Source organism: Trachypithecus francoisi, unplaced genomic scaffold (assembly GCF_009764315.1).
Source record: "Trachypithecus francoisi isolate TF-2019V2 unplaced genomic scaffold, Tfra_2.0 Lachesis_group12, whole genome shotgun sequence".
In the NCBI taxonomy this organism is placed as follows: Eukaryota; Metazoa; Chordata; class Mammalia; order Primates; family Cercopithecidae; genus Trachypithecus; species Trachypithecus francoisi.
The window spans coordinates 113384275-113405924 of record NW_022681457.1 but is presented as its reverse complement, the minus strand read 5'-3'; the positions used below and the strand labels follow the sequence as shown (position 1 = coordinate 113405924).

General features: G+C 46.3%; 1 protein-coding gene across 1 annotated transcript in view; it reads right to left on the bottom strand.

The window, feature by feature from the left end:
- Window positions 1-21426, bottom strand: part of EXOSC10 (exosome component 10) — a 31493-nt gene extending 10067 nt beyond the window's left edge. Inside the window, exons 1-16 of the mRNA XM_033228396.1 lie at window positions 21242-21426; window positions 19215-19351; window positions 15967-16090; window positions 12015-12119; window positions 11542-11707; window positions 11106-11220; window positions 8381-8456; window positions 8056-8166; window positions 7703-7846; window positions 6190-6380; window positions 4520-4676; window positions 4200-4348; window positions 3967-4017; window positions 2870-2981; window positions 444-494; window positions 208-286 (exon numbers count right to left, since the gene is read on the bottom strand). Coding sequence (XP_033084287.1) covers window positions 208-286; window positions 444-494; window positions 2870-2981; window positions 3967-4017; window positions 4200-4348; window positions 4520-4676; window positions 6190-6380; window positions 7703-7846; window positions 8056-8166; window positions 8381-8456; window positions 11106-11220; window positions 11542-11707; window positions 12015-12119; window positions 15967-16090; window positions 19215-19351; window positions 21242-21352 — 1879 coding nt within the window. The 5' untranslated portion in view covers window positions 21353-21426. The remainder of the gene's footprint in view (window positions 1-207; window positions 287-443; window positions 495-2869; window positions 2982-3966; window positions 4018-4199; window positions 4349-4519; window positions 4677-6189; window positions 6381-7702; window positions 7847-8055; window positions 8167-8380; window positions 8457-11105; window positions 11221-11541; window positions 11708-12014; window positions 12120-15966; window positions 16091-19214; window positions 19352-21241) is intronic.
- Between the last annotated feature and the right edge of the window lie 224 nt (window positions 21427-21650).

Sequence of the window (21650 nt, the reverse complement as noted above, 5' to 3'; positions counted from 1 at the left end):
TAATTTTTGTATTTTTAGTAGAGATGAGGTTTCACCATGTTGTCCAGGCTGGTCTCAAACTCCTGACCTCAGGTGATCCACCCGCCTCAGCCTTCCAATATGCTGGCATTATAGGCATAAGCCACGCCCGGCCAGGCGTACAGAATTTGAGACAAGGTAGCTGTGCCCCAACCTCTTCAGGACAGTCAGGAGGGCTCTCGACTTTACCATTGGTTGGGATGATTGGATAGCCATCCGGAGGGGCATGGGAGCAGTCGTGAGGTCCAAAGAGAACATTCTCCAATCTCTGCATCAAAAAGACACCAGCAGGCTGGCATGTAAAACGTGCAAGCCGGCAGTAGCTTTCTGCCAGCTGTCAGCACAGGCCTCTGTCAGAGGTATACTTGCACTGGCTGTGACTGACGTCTTTCCTCCCGGGGGAGAAAACGGATCCGACACTCTACCTCGGCACTGGGCAGCGGTCCGCTCTTCTTCACTCCGGCTGCAACTTCAGACTAACAATAAAAACAAAGAGAATTGAGGAAAGTTGCCCAAAAGCCTCAAGTCCAACCCCCAGTCCCCAGCGCTGACTGTGTTCCTTCCCCAGCCTGTTTCTCAAGAGCCCAGAGGTTTTCTTTCCTCTCTTCACTCTTTACAGTGCCTGGCACAATAATTATTTGGTGCTCAATAATTACTTGTAGAATGAAAGAATAAAGCTCTTTATCATGACTAAGCACAACAGGAAGGATTCCAAAGAGCTTGAAAAAGATCCTTCTCTAGTAATCAAGGTCTCTCTTTACTTGGACAAAGCACAAAGCTTACAAAACATTTTTAACATAAAAATTGCAAATGTGGGGCTGGCAGGTGGCTTGTAACTGTCATTTCAGCACTTTGGGAGGCCAAACTGGGAGGACTTCTTGAGCCCAGGGGTTCAAGACCAGTCTGGGAAACACAGCAAGACCCATCTCTACAAAAAATTTAAAAAAACTTAGCTGGATATGGTGGTGTGTGCCTGTGGTCCCAACACCACTTGAGCCTAGCAGATAGAGGCTACAGTGAGCCATGATTGTACCACTGCACTCCAGCCTGGGTGACAGAGCAAGACCCTGTCTCAAAACAACAATGACAAAAAAAACAAAAGAAAACTGGATGCCATTGTCATCATTTGCTATGAAGTCCCATCAGTCTTTTCCTCTGATGCTTCCTATACCTGTTCTTTCCTTTCCAGTCTGTGATTCCTCACTCAGTCAGGGAGCTATCACTTCACATCTGGGCCACCGCCAGGCTCCCAAAACTAGCTCCCTCTGCTGAGGTCACCACTCCATCTCACTCCACCAGATTAACTGCCTTAGAACAGTGAATTGGCCCAGTTACCAGACAGTACTTGCTGCTGAATCATCAAAGCTAAGGTCATAAAATAAAAAGAATGAGTTTTCATATAAATAAAACGATAGTTTTCAACTATCATAAAAAAAAAAAAGCAGCTAAATTTATCAAGACACACACACTGGATTTCCTAAGCCCTATGATTTCCCTAGGGTTGTTTAGAATGGATACCAGCTCATGAATCTAGGCAGCCACAAGGAATAAGATGCTAGCAGAAAAATCAGGCCTGCTAAGGCTGGGCCTGATGGCTCACGCCTATAATCCCAGCACTGTGGGAGGCCCAGGTGGGCAGATCACCTGAGGTCAGGAGTTCAAGACCAGCCTGGCCAATATTGTGAAACCCCGCCTCTAATAAAAATACAAAATTAGCTGGGTGTGGTGGTGCACGCCTGTAATCCCAGCAACTGGGGAGGCTGAGTCAGGAGAATCGCTTGAACCCTGGAGGCAGTGAGCCGAGATCATACCATTGCACCCCAGCCTGGGCGACAACAGTGAGACTCTGTCTCAAAAAAAAAAGAAAAAAGGAAAAAGAAAAAAAGGCCAGGCGTGGTGGCTCACACCTGTAACCCCAGCACTTTGGGAGGCCAAGGTGGGTGGGTCACGAGGTGAAGAGATCGAGACCATCCTGGCTAACATGGTGAAACCCTGTCTCTATAAAAATACAAAAAAATTAGCTGGGCATGGTGGCATGCGCCCGTAGTCCCAGCTACTCAGGAGGATGAGGCAGGAGAATTGCTTGAACCCGGAAGGTGGAGGTTGCAGTGAGCCGAGATTGGGCCACTGCACACCAGCCTGGAGACAGAGCGAGACTCCGTCGTAAAACAAAAAACAGGCCGGGTGCGGTGGCTCAAGCCTGTAATCCCAGCACTTTGGGAGGCCGAGACGGGCGGATCACGAGGTCAGGAGATAGAGACCATCCTGGCTAATACGGTGAAACCCTGTCTCTACTTAAAAATACAAAAAACTAGCCAGGCGACGAGGCGGGCGCCTGTAGTCCCAGCTACTCGGGAGGCTGAGGCAGGAGAATGGCGTAAACCCGGGAGGCGGAGCTTGCAGTGAGCTGAGATCCGGCCACTGCACTCCAGCCTGGGTGGCAGAGCAAGACTCTGTCTCAAAAAACAAAAAACAAAACAAAACAAAACAAAAAACAAAAACAGGCTTGCTAAGTTAGGACCCTTCAGTAGAAAATCTTTTTTTTTTTTTTTGAGACAGAATCTCCCCCTGTTTCCCAGCCTAGAGTGCAGTGGTACAATCTCGGCTCACTGCAACCTCCGCCTCCTGGGTTCCAGCGATTCTCCTGCCTCAGCCTCCAGAGTAATTGGTATCACAGGCGCACACCGCACACCCGGCTAATTTTTTGTATTTTTAGTAGACATGGGGTTTCACCATGTTGGCCAGGCTGGTTTTGAACTCCTGACCTGAAATGGTCCATCCATCTCAGCCTCCCAAAGTGCTGGGACTGCAGGCGTGAGCCACCAGGCCTGGCCACAGAAAAGCTTCTTACCTTGAGCAGGGGCATCTCTCGAGCCTGCTGGATTAAAAGGTGCATTTCGTTGATCTGCTGCCGCACAAGGGGTGGTACTGGGTTGCAGCAAGCTATGATGCCCTGAGGTTCCCTGAAGACAAGTAAGAACACACTCAGTTTGTCACTCAGAAATGCAGCCCTCAAACACTTCCAGATAAGAATAACGACTGGGTAAAGCCAGGGTAGCACATCTAAGCTGAAGCTACAGCTAGGGACTAAGGAAACACTGATGTCAGGCCAGCCTAGGCCAACTTCTCCATGTGTTCTTTGCAACACCAAGCTTTAAGTGGATCCCTCTTGGAGCCTGACTCCCGCAATCAGGGAGAGCTGGAAGTAAGTGCCACAGCACTATGGATTCTCAATTCCACACGGGGCAACCAATGGGCTGTGGATTTTGATTCTTGCTTATACTTTAATCAAGATCACAAAACGTTTAAGATCATGAGCTGCTTGAATTTGGAAGAAAGTATAGATGAGAGAATCTGGGACTTTTTCTTCCCTTGCAAGTAGATGCTATAAGGCTCAGAGACTTAAAAGGAACTCAAAACTAAGGCATAATCATTGAAATGATTCCAGTTCAGAGGTTTTAATTCTTTTTTTTTTTGAGACGGAGTCTTGCTCTGTTGCCCGGGCTAGAGTGCAGTGGCCGGATCTCAGCTCACTGCAAGCTCCGCCTCCCGGGTTTACGCCATTCTCCTGCCTCAGCCTCCCGAGTAGCTGGGACTACAGGCATCTGCCACCCCGCCCGGCTAGTTTTTTTGTATTTTTAGTAGAGACGGGGTTTCACCGTGTTAGCCAGGATGGTCTCCATCTCCTGACCTCATGATCCGCCCGTCTCAGCCTCCCAAAGTGCTGGGATTACAGGCTTGAGCCACCGCGCCCGGCCAGAGGTTTTAATTCTTAAATGGCAGCCTGAGGGCAGATATTCTATATTCCTTTGACTTGCTACCTTTCAAGCTTAGAGCATTAATCTCCAAGTAAGCAGCCTTGGGTAATAGCAACCAGAAAAGCTTGATTTTGAAGAACATAAGATCTACTGAGAAAGTCAGAACATACTAATCAGCTCTCAGACTCACTTAGGCAGTTCTTCAGCTATTTTCAGCATCATGTGGTTTGGCAGTACATATCTGGAAAAAAAAAAAAGCACACACCGTGGGAACACATTACATTCAGCCAGCAAGTTCCATTAGATACTGTCACATAGGGGAAACAAGCAGCTTTCATGGCAAAAGAAAAAAGTCCATTATTTACCTGTTATTAGAGCTCCTCAGTCTGCAAACAAGTATTAAAAGAATCTCTAATCCCTTACCCGTAGCTTTCATCTTCCCTGCGGGCTGTTTTATCCCTCCAGGCAAACAGCAGCTGAAAGGCTGTCAGCTGCTGTGTGTTAAGGTGCTTCTTTTGCTTCCTATAGAGTTCAAGGTAGGACTCATCCGTGAAGATAGGTTTGATGAATTTCTACAAAGTATTAGAGAATATTCAAAATCAACGGCAATCAAAATTGTGCCCTGGGCTCTGCAAAACGTTTGGCTCTTTTCATGAATTTAAGCAGCAAACCTAAGAACTAGAACCTGGCCAGACACAGAGCCCGAGAGTGTCGCGGTCTGTGTGACTGTGGCTGAGGTGTACCTTGAGGCAGATGTCCCTGCTCCGCTGCCACACCACCTGCAGCTGCACGGGCTGGCCGTTGCCACGCTCCCACAGCTCCAGCCTCATTTTGTCATAGATGTATAGCAGGTAGTGGGTGTCATCCCGGGCATAGCTGAGCATCTCCTCAGGCAGGGGGCTGGAATTGCAGAGGACACTATTTCACTGATTGCCCCCCATGACAGCAGTTCAGTTTGTCTATTCCTTGGGTGCTGGGACTTCCTCAGACCCTTCCAATATGAAAGATCCTTTCATAGCCAATACTGCAGTTCTGCCAACACTTCCCGGATTTTAACATGATAAACCATTATTTTAACAGCTGGGTAGAAAGGGAGGCAGGGTAATGCGGTGGTTAAATTAAGGGCACTGTCAGCTACTCTGGACACACACGAGAGGCAGCAGAAAAGGGGGCACTGCTGTCCTGAGTTCAAATCTCAGCTCCAGATGTCTGTCCTTGGACAAGTTCCTTAACCTCTTTGGGCTTACCCACCTAACTTGTGAAATGAGAACCAGGTACTTCATAGGCTGTTGTGAGGACGACATAGGACCACATCCTTGAAGCACTTAGCCCAGAGCTTGGCACAGGGTAAGGACTCAGTAAAAGGGAGTGGTTTTAGATTTTATCAATTTTCATCTTTTATTTGGACTTTATCAGTCCACATGTAATTTTACTTTTATATTTAGAAATTCTGGCATTCCGGGCCAGGTGCAGTGGCTCATGCCTATAATCCCAGCACTCTGGGAGGTGGAGGCGGGAGGATCACCTGAGGTTGGGAGTTCGAGACCAGCCTAACCAACATGGAGACACCCCGTCTCTACTGAAAATACAAAATTAGCTGGGCGTGGTGGCGCAGCATGCCTGTAATCCTAGCTACTCGGGAGGCTGAGGCAGAATTACTTGAACCTGGGAGGCGGAGGTTGCGGTAAGCTAAGATTGCACCATTGCACTCCAGCCTGGGCAACAAGAGTGAAACTCCATCTCAAAAAAAAAAAAAAAAAAAAAAGAAAAGAAAAGAAAAGAAAAGAAATTCCTGCATTCTGGCATGCGGAATTCCTGGAAAAGCTCAGCGGCACCTTCCTATGACAGGTGCAACCTCGGAGAGGTAGCAAACAAGCAGAAAATGACCAAGCTGAGCAAGGCCTGCAGGAAGTGGGGCAAAACTGCTACCTTATGCCACAAAAAATGCTCAATATAAAGCCAAACCAACAGTGTCCTTTAGAATTCTTTCCCACCTATGGAAGATCATCTTACACACACACACAATAATCCCTATGGAAGATCTTACACACACACACATACACACACACACACAGACACACACACACACAGACACACACACAAAATCATCTAGTAGAGAGATCCCAGTTTCAAACAAGAGACCAGCACGGGCAAATACTGACTTGGCACCTCTTTTTCAGCCACTGTTTCCATGAAACACCGTGTAACTAACTGCATCAGCCCATCATAAAGTCCACATTATCGTTAAAGAATTTCCTACCCCTTTTCTGCTGCTGAAGATGCCTGGTGAAAACCTGATGCCATTCATCTCAATAAGTATGGTATGGCTCAAACCCAGGTCTCTCTGGATGACAGGTTAATGAATAATCACTTTCTTCTGCCACCCACATTTCCTCATTAAGAGCAAACTGACCGTATTCTCCAATCAGCCAGCTGATACTGCTTGTTTGAGTCCACATTGCAGTAGAGTTTCAGGAGATGATCGAGTGAGTGCCTGCCCAGGTTAAGAAGGCGTGCTGCCTGATGGGTATCAAACATGTTTACTACATACAACCCAAAGTCTTTCTGTAGCCATTCTACGTCCGAATCAGCACCATGGAAGACCTGAAAACAGAATCAAAGTCATGCAGTACACTGGTAGCAGGCCACTCATGCTCAGAAATTAACTCTGCCTCTAGTTTATTAGAACACTGAAATTAGAAGGTGGTCTCCGCTGTCCTGTCTGTAGTGCAGTGGTGTGATCTTGGCTCACTGCAACATCTGCCTCCTGTGCTCCAGCAATCCTCCCATCTCAGCCTCCCAAGTAGTTGGGACTACGGGCGTGCCACGATGCCCAGGTGAACTTTGGTATTTTTTGTAGAGACGAGGTTTCACTATGTTCCCCAGGCTGGTCTCATTCTCCCGGGCTCAAGTGATCCTCCTGCCTCAGCTTACCAAAGTGCTGGGATTACACGCCTAAGCCGCCTCACCTGGCTGAAGCCAATGTTCTAATCAAGATTAGATATATGCAGCCGGGACTGGTGACTCACACCTGTAATCCCAGCACTTTGGGCCAAGGTGGGTGGATTGCTTGAGGTCAGGAGTTTGAGACCAGCCTGACCAACATGGCGAAACCCTGTCTCCACTGAAAATACAAAAATTAGGCGGGTGTGGTGGCGTATGCCTGCAATCCCAGCTATTCGAGAGGCTGAGGCAGGAGAATCGCCTGAACCTGGGAGGCAGAGGTTGCGGTGAGCCGAGATCGTGCCATTGCACTCCAGCCTGGGCAACAAGGGCAAAACTCCGTCTCAAAAAAAAAAAAAAAACCAAAAAGAAAAACAAATTAGAGATATGAGTTTTAAAAGTTTCTTTTGTCTTCTGTCACAGCTTTCTACACTCCTGATTCCACACCCTTAAAGTCTGAAACTGTTATCAACCAATGAGACACCTGAAAGCAGCTCTAGTAGCTTCAGTACGGTCATTAAGTCCAAACAATCTTGATGGCTGGGGCTCACTGCAGTAGTCATTAAAATTATTTAACATTTTTCTCAGTGGTAACAAGCTAAGTCTTAGCTGTTCTAACAGGGATTTAGAAACAACAGCCATTTAGCATGGTATCCTAGTTAGGAAATGACATGATTCCGCCCGACTTGACTGGGTCTAGGTTGAAATGATGAAATAGTACACTGCTAAAAAATACAAAAAACTAGCCGGGCGACGAGGCGGGCGCCTGTAGTCCCAGCTACTCGGGAGGCTGAGACAGGAGAATGGCGTGAACCCGGGAGGCGGAGCTTGCAGTGAGCTGAGAGCCGGCCACTGCACTCCAGCCTGGGCGGCACAGCAAGACTCCGTCTCAAAAAAAAAAAAAAGAAAAAGAAATAGTACACTGCAAAGCACTAAAATTCTTGTACGAGCTCACATGCATGAGTCACAAAAGGCTGGCTGACCTTAACGATAGCTGGGTCTGTGAGGCTCTCATTGAGAATGTACATGTCACTTCGAAGCTCAAGAGTGTCAATGATGAAGTCTTCCGTCCGAGTGGAAATTTGCATCAGGCAGGTCAGTCCCAGGAAGCTCCTGTAAGAGTGGTGCTAAACCACATAGGAGGAGGGGAGAAGAGAAAAAACAAAGACTGTATTAGACTTTTCTTTACTGATTTTGAAAAGTCAGCTACAAAGCTAAGTTATATGATTAATTTTTTACCAAAAAAAAAATTACAATTAGTATCAATTTTATACTTCTCCAATAGATAAACTCACAGAAAATGTAAAAATTTTACCCAGGGTCATTTACAAGATACCTCCAAGTCGACTGCAAATTCCTGACAATTCAAGAGCTTTTCGTTGAGTTCCACAAGTTCATCCAGGGAGGATATGAAATGGCATGGTGTCTCTTCTATAGGTCTGTATAACTGGATCAAGAGAATAGTGAGAAAAAGGGAGGAATATAGAAATCACCCCCCAGTAAAGTACAAAGTGAACTACGAGTCTGACAAATGACCCAAAACTGTAACTTTCTACCTTAAAGATCTTCAAGGAAAAGTCAAAATTGCATCAATGAATCTACTTATTTGATTCCTCTTGGGCTACTACAAGGCACCTTATAAACCAAGGCTGGGTACTAACCTGGGGTTGTGGCTTTTGAAACACTGAATCTGGTGGGGTAAAGTGATTTAGTTCATATTGATAAGGATGTGCAAACCTGAGTAAATAAAACAAAAAGAGAAATCAGTCTGATTAATTCCACGATTCAAAGGAAAAATAATGCCTCTTATCCAATCTGTAAAAACAAATGAGAAAAGTCCACCGTGAAAATATCTTCCTTTTATAAAGAGCTTCATTATTTCAGTAATTCGAGTACAAATCATAAATCAGATATTTGCTCACTCTTAAAATACGATAATTAAGTCTATTCATTTCTTTAGAGAGCTGGAGATCCAAGCAGCTTTATAAAGATTTGAGTACTTATTTGCAAAGTACTGTACGGTTGATGTTGTGGATAATACCAAAATGAGAAATATATAATTCCTGTAGTTTGAAATAACAAATCTGTTAAGTAAGGATGAAGCAAATATTTCAGTTGGCCAAGACCTTAATGTTATGTTTTCTTCTGATCCTAAGAAATCTGTATAAAAATCCTCAACCTGGCCGGGCGCGGTGGCTCACGCTTGTAATCCCAGCACTTTGGGAGGCCGAGGTGGGTGGATCACAAGGTCAGGAGATCGAGACCACAGTGAAACCCCGTCTCTACTAAAAATACAAAAAATTAGCCGGGCGCGGTGGCGGGCGCCTGTAATCCCAGCTACTCAGGAGGCTGAGGCAGGAGAATGGCGTGAACCTGGGAGGCGGAGCTTGCAGTGAGCTGAGATCGCGCCACTGCACTCCAGCCTGGGCGACAGAGCCAGACTCCGTCTCAAAAAAAAAAAAAAAAAAAAAAAAAAAATCCTCAACCTGTGATGTGTTCCTCGAGGATCATGGTAGCCCAGGAGGGCAGGGTTACCTTTGATGGCCTTTATTTCTCCAGCACTTAGCTTGGGGCCTCACATTGCAGAGCTGGGGCTAAAGGCATGAATGCCCACACAGACTCTGGCTCTATGTGAGGAAAAGGCCAATACTAACCAAATTTTTATCACCTTTTTGCATTATGTTAAAGGCAAAGTCCATTTGTCTATTTTAAGTGAGGTTTTTCCAAGATGCTTATATTGCCAGTAAAAAATGCCTTTTCTTTACTAAATTCATAAATGAGCCTTGGGCTGAGCACGGTGGCTCACGCCTGTAAACCCAGAACTTTGGAAGGTCAAGGCAGGAGGATTGCTTGAGGCTAGGAGTTTGAGGCCAGCCTGGGCAACACAGAAAGACCCTGTGTTTACAAAAATAAAAACTAAAATTAAAAAACAAGTCAGGTACCAGGTACGGTGATGTGTGCCTGTAGTACAAGTTACTAGGGAGGCTGAGGTAGGGGGATTGCTTGAGCCCCAGGGGTCAAGGCTACAGTGAGCTATGATTGCACTATGGCACTCAGCCTGGGTGACAGAGCAAAACTTAAAAAAAAAAACAAAAAACTCCAGAGCCTTACCTACTATTTGAGTCCTAATAAGAAAGGCAGAGCAGTATAGTATGGAGAAAAGACAAATTTAAGAAAACATGGGGCTGGGTGTGGTGGCTCCAGCCTATAATCCCAGTACTTTGGGAGGCCAAGGAGGGTGGATCACCTGAAGTCAGGAGTTTGAGACCAGCCCGACCAACATGATGAAACCCTGTCTCTACTAAAAAAAAAAAAAAGATACAACATTAGCCAGGCGTGGTGGCACATGCCTATAGTAATCCCAGCTACTTGGGAGGCTGAGGCAGGAGAATCATTTGAACCCAGGAGGCAGAGGTTGCAGTGAGCTGAGATCGCGCCACTGCACTCCAGCCTGGGCAATAAGAGCGAAACTCTGTCTCAAAAAGAAAAAAAAAAAAAAGAAAGAAAACATGGGCCAGCTCTGGCCAGGCACAGTGGTTCATGCCTATAATTCCAACACTTTGGGAGGGCAGGCTGGGAGAACTGCTGAGGCCAGAAATTCAAGACCAGACTGGGCATATAGAAAATATAAAAATTAACTGTGCATGATGGCTCATGCTTGTGATCACAGCTACTTGGGAGGCAGAGGCAGGAGGAACACTTGAGCCCAGGAGGTAAAGGCTGTAGTGAGCTGTGTTCATGCCACCACACTCCAGTCTGGGCGACAGAGCAAGACCCTGTCTCAAAGAAGTTCCAACTCTATGAGAAGTCTGCATCTCTCATTTTGCTTTTACATCTTTTTTTTTGGAGACGGAGTCTTACTCTATCACCCAGGCTGGAGTGCAGTGATGCCATCTCGGCTCACTGCAACCTCCACCTCCCAGGTTCAAGTGATTCTCCTGCCTCAGCCTCCCAAGTAGCTGGGATTACAGGCACACACTACCACGCCTGGCTAACTTGTATTTTCAGTAGAGATGGGGTTTCCTCATGTTGGCTAGGCTGGTCCTGAACCCCTGACCTCAGGTGATCCACCGGTCTCAGCCTCCCAAAGTGCTGGGATTACAGGCATGAGCTACCGCGCCCAGCCTTTCCGTTTTACATCTATAAAATGGGAATGAGAGTAACTGCTACTTCTCAGGACTGCAGTGAGTTTATGAGGCAATGCTGTGCAGGCCCTTTGTGAACACAAACAGCAGGTTTTATTGCTAAGGCCCAGGTTGGGGTAAGGAGGAAATCACTGCTCCTCAGATTGTTTTCATGTATATACTCCACAAAAGTGAAACTGTGAAAATGCGGCATAAAGGTAAGTACTCGCAGCAGAAAGGTCAGACATAGGCAAACACTTACATGTCTTGCTCAACCTGCTGGGTTCTTTGCTGATGGATGAAATCAGCCAGTGCAGGGGGGACGTCCAAGTCCTCAGGACGATCCTGTGGGCGTTCCCGCCTTTCCTTAGAGAGAGCTGGAGACCGAAGCAGTGACAAAAACATCATAAGCACATTCGTGTGTTTTCTAGTTACACAGGGGTAAGCTGGCTCCCTTTGTGTTTTGTTTTTTTGAGACAGGGTCATGTTCTTTCCCCCAGGCTGGAGTGTGGTGGCAGTCACAGCTCACTGTAGCCTTGACCTCCTGGGCTCAAGTGATCCTCCCACTTCAGCCTCTGGAATAGCGGAACTGGGCTCCCTTTGAAGAAAGGAGGGTGGAAGAGAGACCTGTACACCCTTCCTGGTTTTTGCATCAAATAAAGTGAGACTCAAACACAGGCAAAGTATGCACTATTTACCTTGAGGGAGAGGTTTCTGAGCATTGGGTTTGATGAAGATTTTAGGAAGAAATGGTGTGTTGGAATTGTCAATCTTTTCTCGAAACTTGAGCTGAGGTCGGATGATATTTTTTGCATGAAGCAGCCGGAAAGTTTCAGATTTTGCTTTTTTGCCATATTCTGCTGCCTATGATCAACGCATACAAATACTTTATAACACAGCAACTTGATGAATTAGAAAAGTAAATTCCAATTTACGACTTCCAAGGAGACAAGAACATCGCAAGGGCCATTCACTTAAGAATGTATGTACATGTGGAGGTCTCCAGAAAGTGGAGAACAGGGTGTAATTAGGTTGTGTGTGTTTATGAGAACAAACTAAAGAAGGCAGTGGCCAGTTCTCTAATAAATTAGAACAGAAATGTATGTCAGAATGAGCACAATCCCTATTATGAAGCTGACATCAAGAGCTAGTTAATCTGAAAAGCCCTCACCTTACGGTTCCAGCTGGACACTACCGTTTTGGGGACCTGCAAGCCGGCAGGGAGGACAGGCTGCTGATTCTTGTTCACACCTGAGGCTTCATCCAGTAAAATACCCTAGAAGTAGAAGAGGTACTGGTAAAGCATTTTTCCTTTTGAGGTAGAGTTAAATACCTAACATTTTATTGATTTAACACAGAGTATCACTCTGTCGCCCAGGCTGGAGTGCAGCGGCGTGATCTCGGCTCATTGCAACTCTTTACAGTTCTGAATTAGGCTCACTGCAACCTCTGCCTCCCGGGTTTAAGCGATTCTCCTGCCTCAGCCTCCCAAGTAGCTGGGATTACAGGTGTGCACCACCACGCCTGGCTAATTTTTGTATTTTCAGTAGAGATGGGGTTTCACCCAGTTGGCCAGGCTGGTCTTGAAATCCTGACCTCAAGTGATCCGCCTGCCTCAGCCTCCCAAAGTTCTGGGATTATAGGCGTGAGCCACCGCACCCAGCCTAATTACCTAACATTTTAAAGAGATGTATTCAGAGACATTTGTGTAAGAAAATATATATATATAAGAACAGATCAATGTATCTATCAAAATATCATGTTGTATGTGATAAATATATAGCTGGTCCACAATGTAAGACAGTTTGACTTATAATTTTTTGAGTTCACAATGGTGTGAAAGTGATTGGCATTTAGTAGAATCCATATTTCAAGCACACTTACAACCTGTTTTTCTTTTTTCTTTTTTTTTGGAGACAGAGTGTCTTGCTCTGTGACACAAGACAGAGTGTCTTGTCTGTGCAGTGGCGTGATCTCGACTTACTGCAGACAGCCTCCCAGGTTCAAGCAATTCTCCTGCCTCAGCCTCCCAAGTAGTTGGGACTATAGGCACACACCACCATGCCCAGCTAATTTTTGTATTTTTAATAGAGATGGAGTTTTACTCTGTTGGCCAGGATGGTCTCAATCTCTTGACCTTGTGATCTGCCTGCCTCGGCCTCCCAAAATGCTGGGATTACAGGCGTAAGCCACTGTGCCTGGCCCTGTTTTTCCTTTATTTTGAGATGGAGTCTCACTCTGTTGCCCAGGCTAGAGTGCAGTGGTCCAATCTCAGCTCGCTGCAGCCTTCGCCTCCTGGGTTCAAGCAATTCTTGTGCCTCAGCCTCCCGAGTATCTGGGACTACAGGCGCACACCACCATGCCCAGCTAATTTTTGTATTTTTCTGTAGAGATGGGGTTTCACTATGTTGACCAGACTGGTCTTGAACTCCTGACCTCAAGTGATCCACCTCCCCTGGCTTCCCAAAGTGCTGGGATTACAGGCATAAGCTACTGTGCCCGGCCACAACCTGTTTTTCACTTTCAGAAGTATACTCAATGCTACTTGAATTATATGAGATATTCAACGCTGTAGTGTAAAAATAGGCTTTGTGTAAGATTCTGCCCAACTGTAGACTAATGGAAGTTTTCTGAGCACATTTAAAGCAGGCTCAGTTAAGCTATTTGGTAAGTGAGGTGTATTAGATGCATTTTTGACTTATAATATAGGTTTACTGAGACATAACCAATTGTAAATCAAGGAGCACCTATACAAGTTTTGACAACTTAAAAAAATAAAAATTTTACAGAGTTGATCAATAAAGGTGATTAGTATGTCATGCCAAGTAATTAATGCATTATTTGTTCAAAGGCAGGTAGGACATGCCCAATGTCCTATACCCCATGCCCAATACTCGATTGACTCTTTACAGCTCTGAATTGGGCTGAAAATTCTAACATGATTTAACAGTGTCATGTGGCCACTAAAATAACTAAGAAGTCCCTGGACTGCCTACATTAAATACAGAAGTATACTATTTAGAACGAGACTGCAGGGAGTCCTAATCTATCTTGCACTTTAAAGCAGACGTGAAATATCAGCTTGGACACTACTAACAGAGGCACACGCAGGTGATATATAGGAGTATGGCAGGACTTGAAATCACAATATACCAGAAACCGCAAAAAGATTTGTGGGCACTTAGACTAGGGAAGAGATAACTTCATGGGACAGGAGAGCATGATTTAAATATTTTCAGGACGGTCAGATGGTTGAGGTTAGATTTGTTTTCCATGATCCCTGTGTATTTCTGTGAAAATAATGTCTGCCATAGAATTAAGGATAAATAGATAATAAGCAAGATAGAATAATATACAACTCCTTCCAATCCTGTGAGCTGGGGGGGTTCAGTAGATTTTGAGTAACGGTATAAATCACCTCAATTTTGGTTGGGTGATATAAACGCTTCTTCTCTTGACAAATAGAATTTTCAAATCTTGTCAGGCACGGTGGCTCATGCCTGTAATCGTAGTGACTAAGGAGGCTGAGGTGGGGGGATTGTTTGAGGCCAGGATTGTTTGAAGAGTTTAAGACCAGCCTGGGCAACACAGCAAGACACCGTCTCTATAAAATTAAAAAAAAAATTAGCCAGATGTGGTGGTGCACACCTGCAGTCACAGCTACTTGGGAGGCTCTGGTGGAAGGATCACTTGAGCCCAGGAGTTCGAGGTTGCAGTGAGCTATGGTTGCACCACTGCACTCCAGCCTGGGTGACAGAGCAAGACTTCAGTCTCCAAAAAAATATAAACAGAATTTGCAGATCTGGATGGCAGATTCAGAATAAGGCACTTTATTTACTAATTTTAAATAAAGACAAGGTCTCACTACGTTGCCCAGGCTGGTTCTGGAACTCCTGAGCTCAAGTAATCTTCCTACCTTGGCCTCCTATAGCGCTAGGATTACAAGAGTGAGCCACTGAACCTGGCCAGAATAAGGCAATTTAACTTTTTTTTTTTTTTTGAGATGGAGTTTCACTTTTGTTGCCCAGGCTGGAGTGCAATGGTACCATCTTGGCTCACTGCAACCTCTGCCTCACGGGTTCAAGCGATTCTCCTGCCTCAGCCTCCCGAGTAGCTGGGATTACAAGTGTTCACCACCAAGCTCAGCTAATTTTTTGTATTTTTAGTAGAGATGGGGTTTCACCATGTTAGCCAGGCTGGTCCTGAACCCCTGACCTCAGGTGATCCACCCACCTCGGCCTCCCAAAGTGCTGGATTACAGGCATGAGCCACCACACCAGGCCACCTTTTTTTTTTTTTTTTTTTGATACAGAGTCTCACTCTGTCACCCCGGCTAGAGTGCAGTGGCATGATCTCAGCTCACTGCAACCTCTGCCTCCCAGGTTCAAGCGATTCTCCTGCCTCAGTCTCCAGAATAGCTGGAATGACAGGCGTGTGCTACCATGGCCCGATTAGTTTTTATATTTCAGTAGAGACAGGGTTTCACCATGTTGGCTAGGCTGGTCTTGAATTCCTGACCTCAGGTGATCACCTGCCTTGGCCTCCCAAAGTGCTGGGATTATAGGTGTGAGCCACCGCACCTGGCCAGAATAAGGCACTTTAAAAACAGGCTTTCAGACCCAGCGCAGTAGCTCACGTCTGTAATCCCAGCACTTTGGGAGACCAAGACAGGCAGATCACTTGAGGCCGGGAGTTTGAGACTAGCCTGGCTAATACGACGAAACGATGTCTCTACTAAAAATACAAAAATTAGGCAGGAATAGTGGTGGGTGCCTGTAATCCCAGCTACTCAGGAGGCTGAGGCAGGAGAATCACTTGAACCTGGGAGGTGGAGGTTGCAGTGAGCCAAGATCACCCCACTGTACTCCAGCCTGGGTGACAGAGCAAGGCTCCGTCTCAAAAAAAAAAAAAAAAATCCTCCATGGGGCAGTGATATTTTTAAGACAACTGTAATTGTTCTTTAGAAAAAACATACCAACTATCAGAAGGGAATGTTATTATAAGAAATGTTAAGCTTATTTCCTTTTCATTTTCTAAGGTGCCTGGGTTGCTCTGTCTGTTCATATATTTTAATAATACAAAGCTCTTTGTTAGTTAACATAAGAGTAAGGGAAAATACTCACCACTCTCTCCAGAATTACATCATTGGCATCAACCAGCAGATCAAACTTGTCTTCTAACTCTGTCACTTTACTTCGATCCTTAATGTTGCTGCGACACCCATGGTATTGCATAACTCGGCTCATACTAAGGAAAGGAAAACCAAGGTTAGCTTGTAGATTTTTATTTCATTTGTTTACATTCTGTGAGAGAAAATGTTCAAATGATGTGGCTCAGACTGTTCCCAACACATCTTTTTTTTTGAGACAGTCTTGCTCTGTTGCCCAGGCTGGAGTGCAGTGGCATGATCTTGGCTCTCTGCAACCTCCACCTCCCGAGTTCAAGCAATTCTTGTGTCTCAGCCTCCTGAGTAGCTGGGATTACAGGCACATACCACCAGGTCTGGTTAATTTTTGTATTTTTAGTAAAGACGAGGTTTCACCATGTTGGTCAGGCTGGTCTCGAACTCCTGACCTGAAGTGATCTGCCTGCCTTGGCCTCCCCAAGTGCAACCTCCGCCTCCTGGATTCAAGTGATTCTCATGCCTCAGCCTCCTGAGTAGCTGGGATTATAGGCACACGCCACCAGGTCTGGCTAATTTTTGTATTTTTAGTAAAGATGAGGTTTCGCCATGTTGGCCAGGCTGGTCTCGAACTCTTGACGTGAAGTCATCCACCTGCCTTGGCCTCCCAAAGTTCTGGGATTACAGGTGTAAGCCACGAGCCCAGGCTTTTTCTTTCTTTTCTTTTCTTTTTTTTTTTTTTTTTTTAAGAGACAGGGTCTTGCTCTGTTGCCCAGGCTGGAATGCAGCAGTGCAATCACAGGTCCCTGCAGCCTCGAACTCCTGGGCTCAAGTGATACTCCCACCTCAGCCTCCCAAGTAGTTGCGACTACAGATGTGCACCACCACTGCCAGCTACTTTAAAAAATTTTTGTAGGGATGGAGTCTCCCTATGTTGCCCAGGCTGGTCTTGAACTCATGGGCTCAAGCGATCCTTCTGCCTCGGCCTCCCAAAGCACTAGGATTACAGGCATGAGCTACCATGTCCGGCCCCCAATACTTTTTGATGAAACCAATAAAACTTGCACCCTAGGCCAGGCGCGGTGTCTCAAGCCTGTAATCCCAGCACTTTGGGAGGCCGAGAGGGGCGGATCACGAGGTCAGGAGATCGAGACCATCCTGGCGAACACGGTGAAACCCCGTCTCTGCTAAAAAAATACAAAAATCTAGCCGGGCGAGGTGGCGGGCGCCTGTAGTCCCAGCTACTCCGGAGGCTGAGGCAGGAGAATGGCGTAAACCCGGGAGGCGGAGCTTGCAGTGAGCTGAGATCCAGCCACTGCACTCCAGCCCGGGCGACAGAGCGAGACTCCGTCTCAAAAAAAAAAAAAAAAAAAAAAAAAACAAAAAACTTGCACCCCAGCCAGGTGTAGTGGCTCACACCTGTAATCCTAGTGCTTCGGGAGGCTGAGGTGGATGGATCACCTGAGGTCAGGACTTTGAGAGCAGCCTGGCTAACATGGTGAAACCCCATCTCTACTAAAAACACAAAAAATTGGCTAGGCACAGTGGCTTATACTTGTAATCCCAGCACTTTGGGAGGCCGAGGTGGGTGGATCACGAGGTCAGGAGTTCGAGACCAGCCTGGCCAACATGGTGAAACCACCTCTAATAAAAATACAAAAATTAGCCAGGAGTGGTGGTACGTGCCTGTTTGGGGAGGCTGAGGCATGAGAATCACTTGATCTTGGGAGGTGGAGGTTGCAGGGAGCCGAGATTGCGCCACTGTACTCCAACCCGGGCGACAGAGTAAGACTCCGTCCCCCATACGCCCTAAAAAAAAAAATTAGCCGGTTGTGGTGCTGTACACCTGTAATCCCAGCTACTTGGAGGCCTAGGCAGGAGAATCACTTGAAACTGGGAGGCGCAGGTTGCACTGAGCCGAAATCGAGCCAATGCACTCCAGCCTGGTGATGAAGCAAGGCTCTATCTCAAAAAAAAAAAAAAAAAAAAAAAAAAAAAAAAAAAAAAAAAACTATATAAATAAAAGAAATACCTGCTACTCTACAAGTTGTGTGAAATAATCTTAGATCTGGCTGGGCATGGTGGCTCACGCCTGTAATCCCAGCACTTGGGGAGGCTGAGGTGGGCGAATCATGAGGTCAGGAGATCAAGACCAGCCTGGCTAACATGGTAAAACCCCATCTCTACTAAAATAACAAATTAGCTGGGTGTGGTGGCGGATGCCTGTAGTCCCAGCTATTTGGGAGGCTGAGGCAGGAGAATGGTGTGAACCCAGGAGGCGGAGCTTGCAGTGACCCGAGATCACACTCTTGCACTCCAGCCTGGGTGATGGAGCAAGACTCCATCTCAAAAAAAAAAAAAAAAAAAGAAAGAAAGAAAGAATGAATGAATCTTGGATCTAAGTGTTCAATTCCCATATTAATTAAAAAAGATCTGTGGCCGGGTGCGGTGGCTCAAGCCTGTAATCCCAGCACTTTGGGAGGCCGAGGTGGGTGGATCATGAGGTCAGGAGATCGAGACCATCCTGGCTAACACGGTGAAACCCCATCTCTACTAAAAATACAAAAAAATTAGCCGGGACTAGTGGCGGGCGCCTGTAGTCCCAGCTACTCGGGAGGCTGAGGCAGGAGAATGGCATGAACCAAGGAGGCGGAGCTTGCAGTGAGCCGAGACGGCGCCAGCCTGGGGGCAGAGCGAGACTCCGTCTCAAAAAAAAAAAAAAAAAGATTTGTACAAAAATCAATGCCTTTTTTTTTTTTTTTTTGAGATGGAGTCTCGCTGTGTTGCCCAGGCTGGAGTGCAGTGACCGGAGCTCAGCTCACTGCAAGCTCTGCCCCCCGGGTTTACACCATTCTCCTGCCTCAGCCTCCCGAGTAGCTGGGACTACAGGCATCCGCCACCTCGCCCGGCTAGTTTTTTGTATTTTTCAGTAGAGGGGGGTTTCACTGTGTTAGCCAGGATGGTCTCGATCTCCTGACCTCGTGATCCGCCCGTCTCGGCCTCCCAAAGTGCTGGGATTATAGTCAATGTATTTTTTAAGTACAAAAGTCAATACATTTTTTAAAAGCTAAACTAAAAATATACCAAGTAATATTTCCCTAATCAAAATCCATTGCTTCAATTTTCATATTTTATGACTCTTCATACCACAGAAAATGTTTAAGGAAAAATAAATTTCAGGAAAAATTTATCGACCTCTTTGTTTTCATTTCTTTTCATTAACACAAGAAAACAAAATATAGTACTTACCACTGAAGCAACCTGTCTCCCTGTGTTTCACAAAATGCTTGGAAGCCAGGAAAACTTCGGTAAAAATCATACTCATCGCCAAACTGTGGTAGGCCCCCAGATGCCTTGGTGACTGCCACCACGGACCCAAGAGCAAACTGTCAAAAACAAGAAAAGATGGCATGTTTTACACATGGATCCCCATTCATTTGGTATATCATTTTTATGATCTATTGTATACAAGGTATCTACTCTTCATCCATTAAAAAAGTACTCATTTAGTGCCAAACCCCAATCTAATCTAGGCCGTAAGAATACAATCGTGAATGGGAAACCAAGTTTGGAGCTTACATTCTTTTTTTTTTTTTTTTTTTTGAGACAGAGTCTCGCTTTTATCGCCCAGGCTGGAGTGCAGGGGCCAGATCTCACCTCACTGCAAGCTCCGCCTTCCGCGTTTACGCAATTCTCCTGCCTCAGCCTCCCAAGTAGCTGGGACTACAGGTGCCCGCCACCACGCCCGGCTAGTTTTTTTTTTTTTTTTAGTAGAGACGGGGTTTCACCGTGTTAGCCAGGATGGTCTCAATCTCCTGACCTCGTGATCCGCCCGTCTCGGCCTCCCAAAGTACTGGGATTACAGGCTTGAGCCACCGCGCCCGGCCTTGGAGCTTACATTTTTGGGAGAGTTGAGAGACAGAACAAACACATACATATATATACTCTAATATTCACAATAACCTAGGGTTGAATCTTGACTCTGCTACGCATTAACTGAGATCCTGGACAAGTGATTTCTTTTATTTGGACTTTAGTATTCTCCTCTGAAAAACAGGGAAAATAAAAAGGGCCTACACCACAGAGTTTTTGTGAGGACAGAATGAATAAGCTAATAAAAGCACTTAGGACAGTTCTTGGCACGTAAGTGTTATTATTATGACTCAAGTTCAGATCCAAGAGCTTTCTACAGGAATGTGTTTTTGTGTTTTCATCTGGATGAGCATCTAAAAACAATACAACCTTATCCTAGATCCTTGGACGACAAAATTGTAACAGCTACTATCTAAAACTGGATTTGTGTTTATTGTTCAGTTAGTGTCAACTGGTTCTCTATTTTAGCTGTTGTGAGGTAACGAAACAAAACCATGAAGTGACATAAATGATGGTTGATCATGTGAAGGCCAAATGACGTCATTGTGAGTTGTGTGAATAAACATTTCCCAAGAAATAAGCAGAGAAAGGAGGTGGGAAATTAAGTCATGGAGGGGCACATGGTAGCTTATGAACATGACTGCCACACAACCAAGAGCACAGTTAGTGGTCCAGGAATTAATGAGAGCCATGTTAATGAATCAACAGCATTAGCTAATGGCAAATTAGATAGATACAATGTGAGTGGAATTTCTGTAAATTTATAGGGCTAATTTACAAATTATTTTAGTTTCATGGCTTTGTAAGAGCTATGCACAGTTTAAGCCTAGTTGTACATGTGTTCACATTTAAGCTAAGTTATACAAAGATCTTAAGTGAACGCTCTGTGTATCTTCTAGGAGTTACTGATAGAAGTGCAATGGGGCTTTAACAGGTGACATTTAAGTCAGGGTTAAAAATTATGCAGGATTGGACTTCAGGAACAGGGGAAGGGACGAAGGGCCACCCTGGTCGCGGGAGAGGACAACTCCAGGCAAGTGTGCGGAGCGCGAAGCAGCCGAGCCCCTGCGGAGAGCTGGTCGGGTGGCTAGGGCGTGGCAGGGGCGACGTCGCAAGGGCTAGGGACGTCTGGGTGGCAAGGAAGCCTTCCCCAGGATGCGAGATGGTTTTCCACATTTGGGCCTACATGGACTTAAGCTGGCAAGCGGGACGCCCCTCAGTGTCCGTTTCTGAGGCCCCATCCCCGGAGGATGGAGGAGAGTCTGCGCCCAGCGCGGACAGGGGCCCCGCGACCCTCGCTCGGGATCTACTGCGGCGGACAGGCATTGGCTGCCCAGAAGGCCCGGGTCGGCTTCCGGTGGCCGCGGGCGACTCCTGGTACCCCCGAGGCCCCGCGAACTCACCTTCACAAAGCTGTCGGCGTCCGGGAAGCCTGGCAGTACCATCTCCCCGTCGGATTTGGTCTCGCTGGTAGCCGACTGGACCCTGGACTCGCGGGTACTGGGCGGCGCCATTTTTTCGGCCTGCACGGCTTATCTCGCGAGAGCGTCTCGGTCGACGCGATGGAACGTGTGCGCACCACGCATGCGCCAGATCGAAGCGGCGGGCGGGGCGCCTGAGATTGGGGTGGCGCTTCTGAGCGCTGTAGCATGAATTTCACGTTCTTTTACCTCATATTGTATCATCCCAACAACCCTGTGATCTAGGGTGCGGCCTGGAGGACCTGATTATCACATATATTTTTGTCACGAGGTCTCGCTATGTTTGCTCAACCTGGTTTCGAACTCTTGGACTCAAGAGATCCTCCCACCT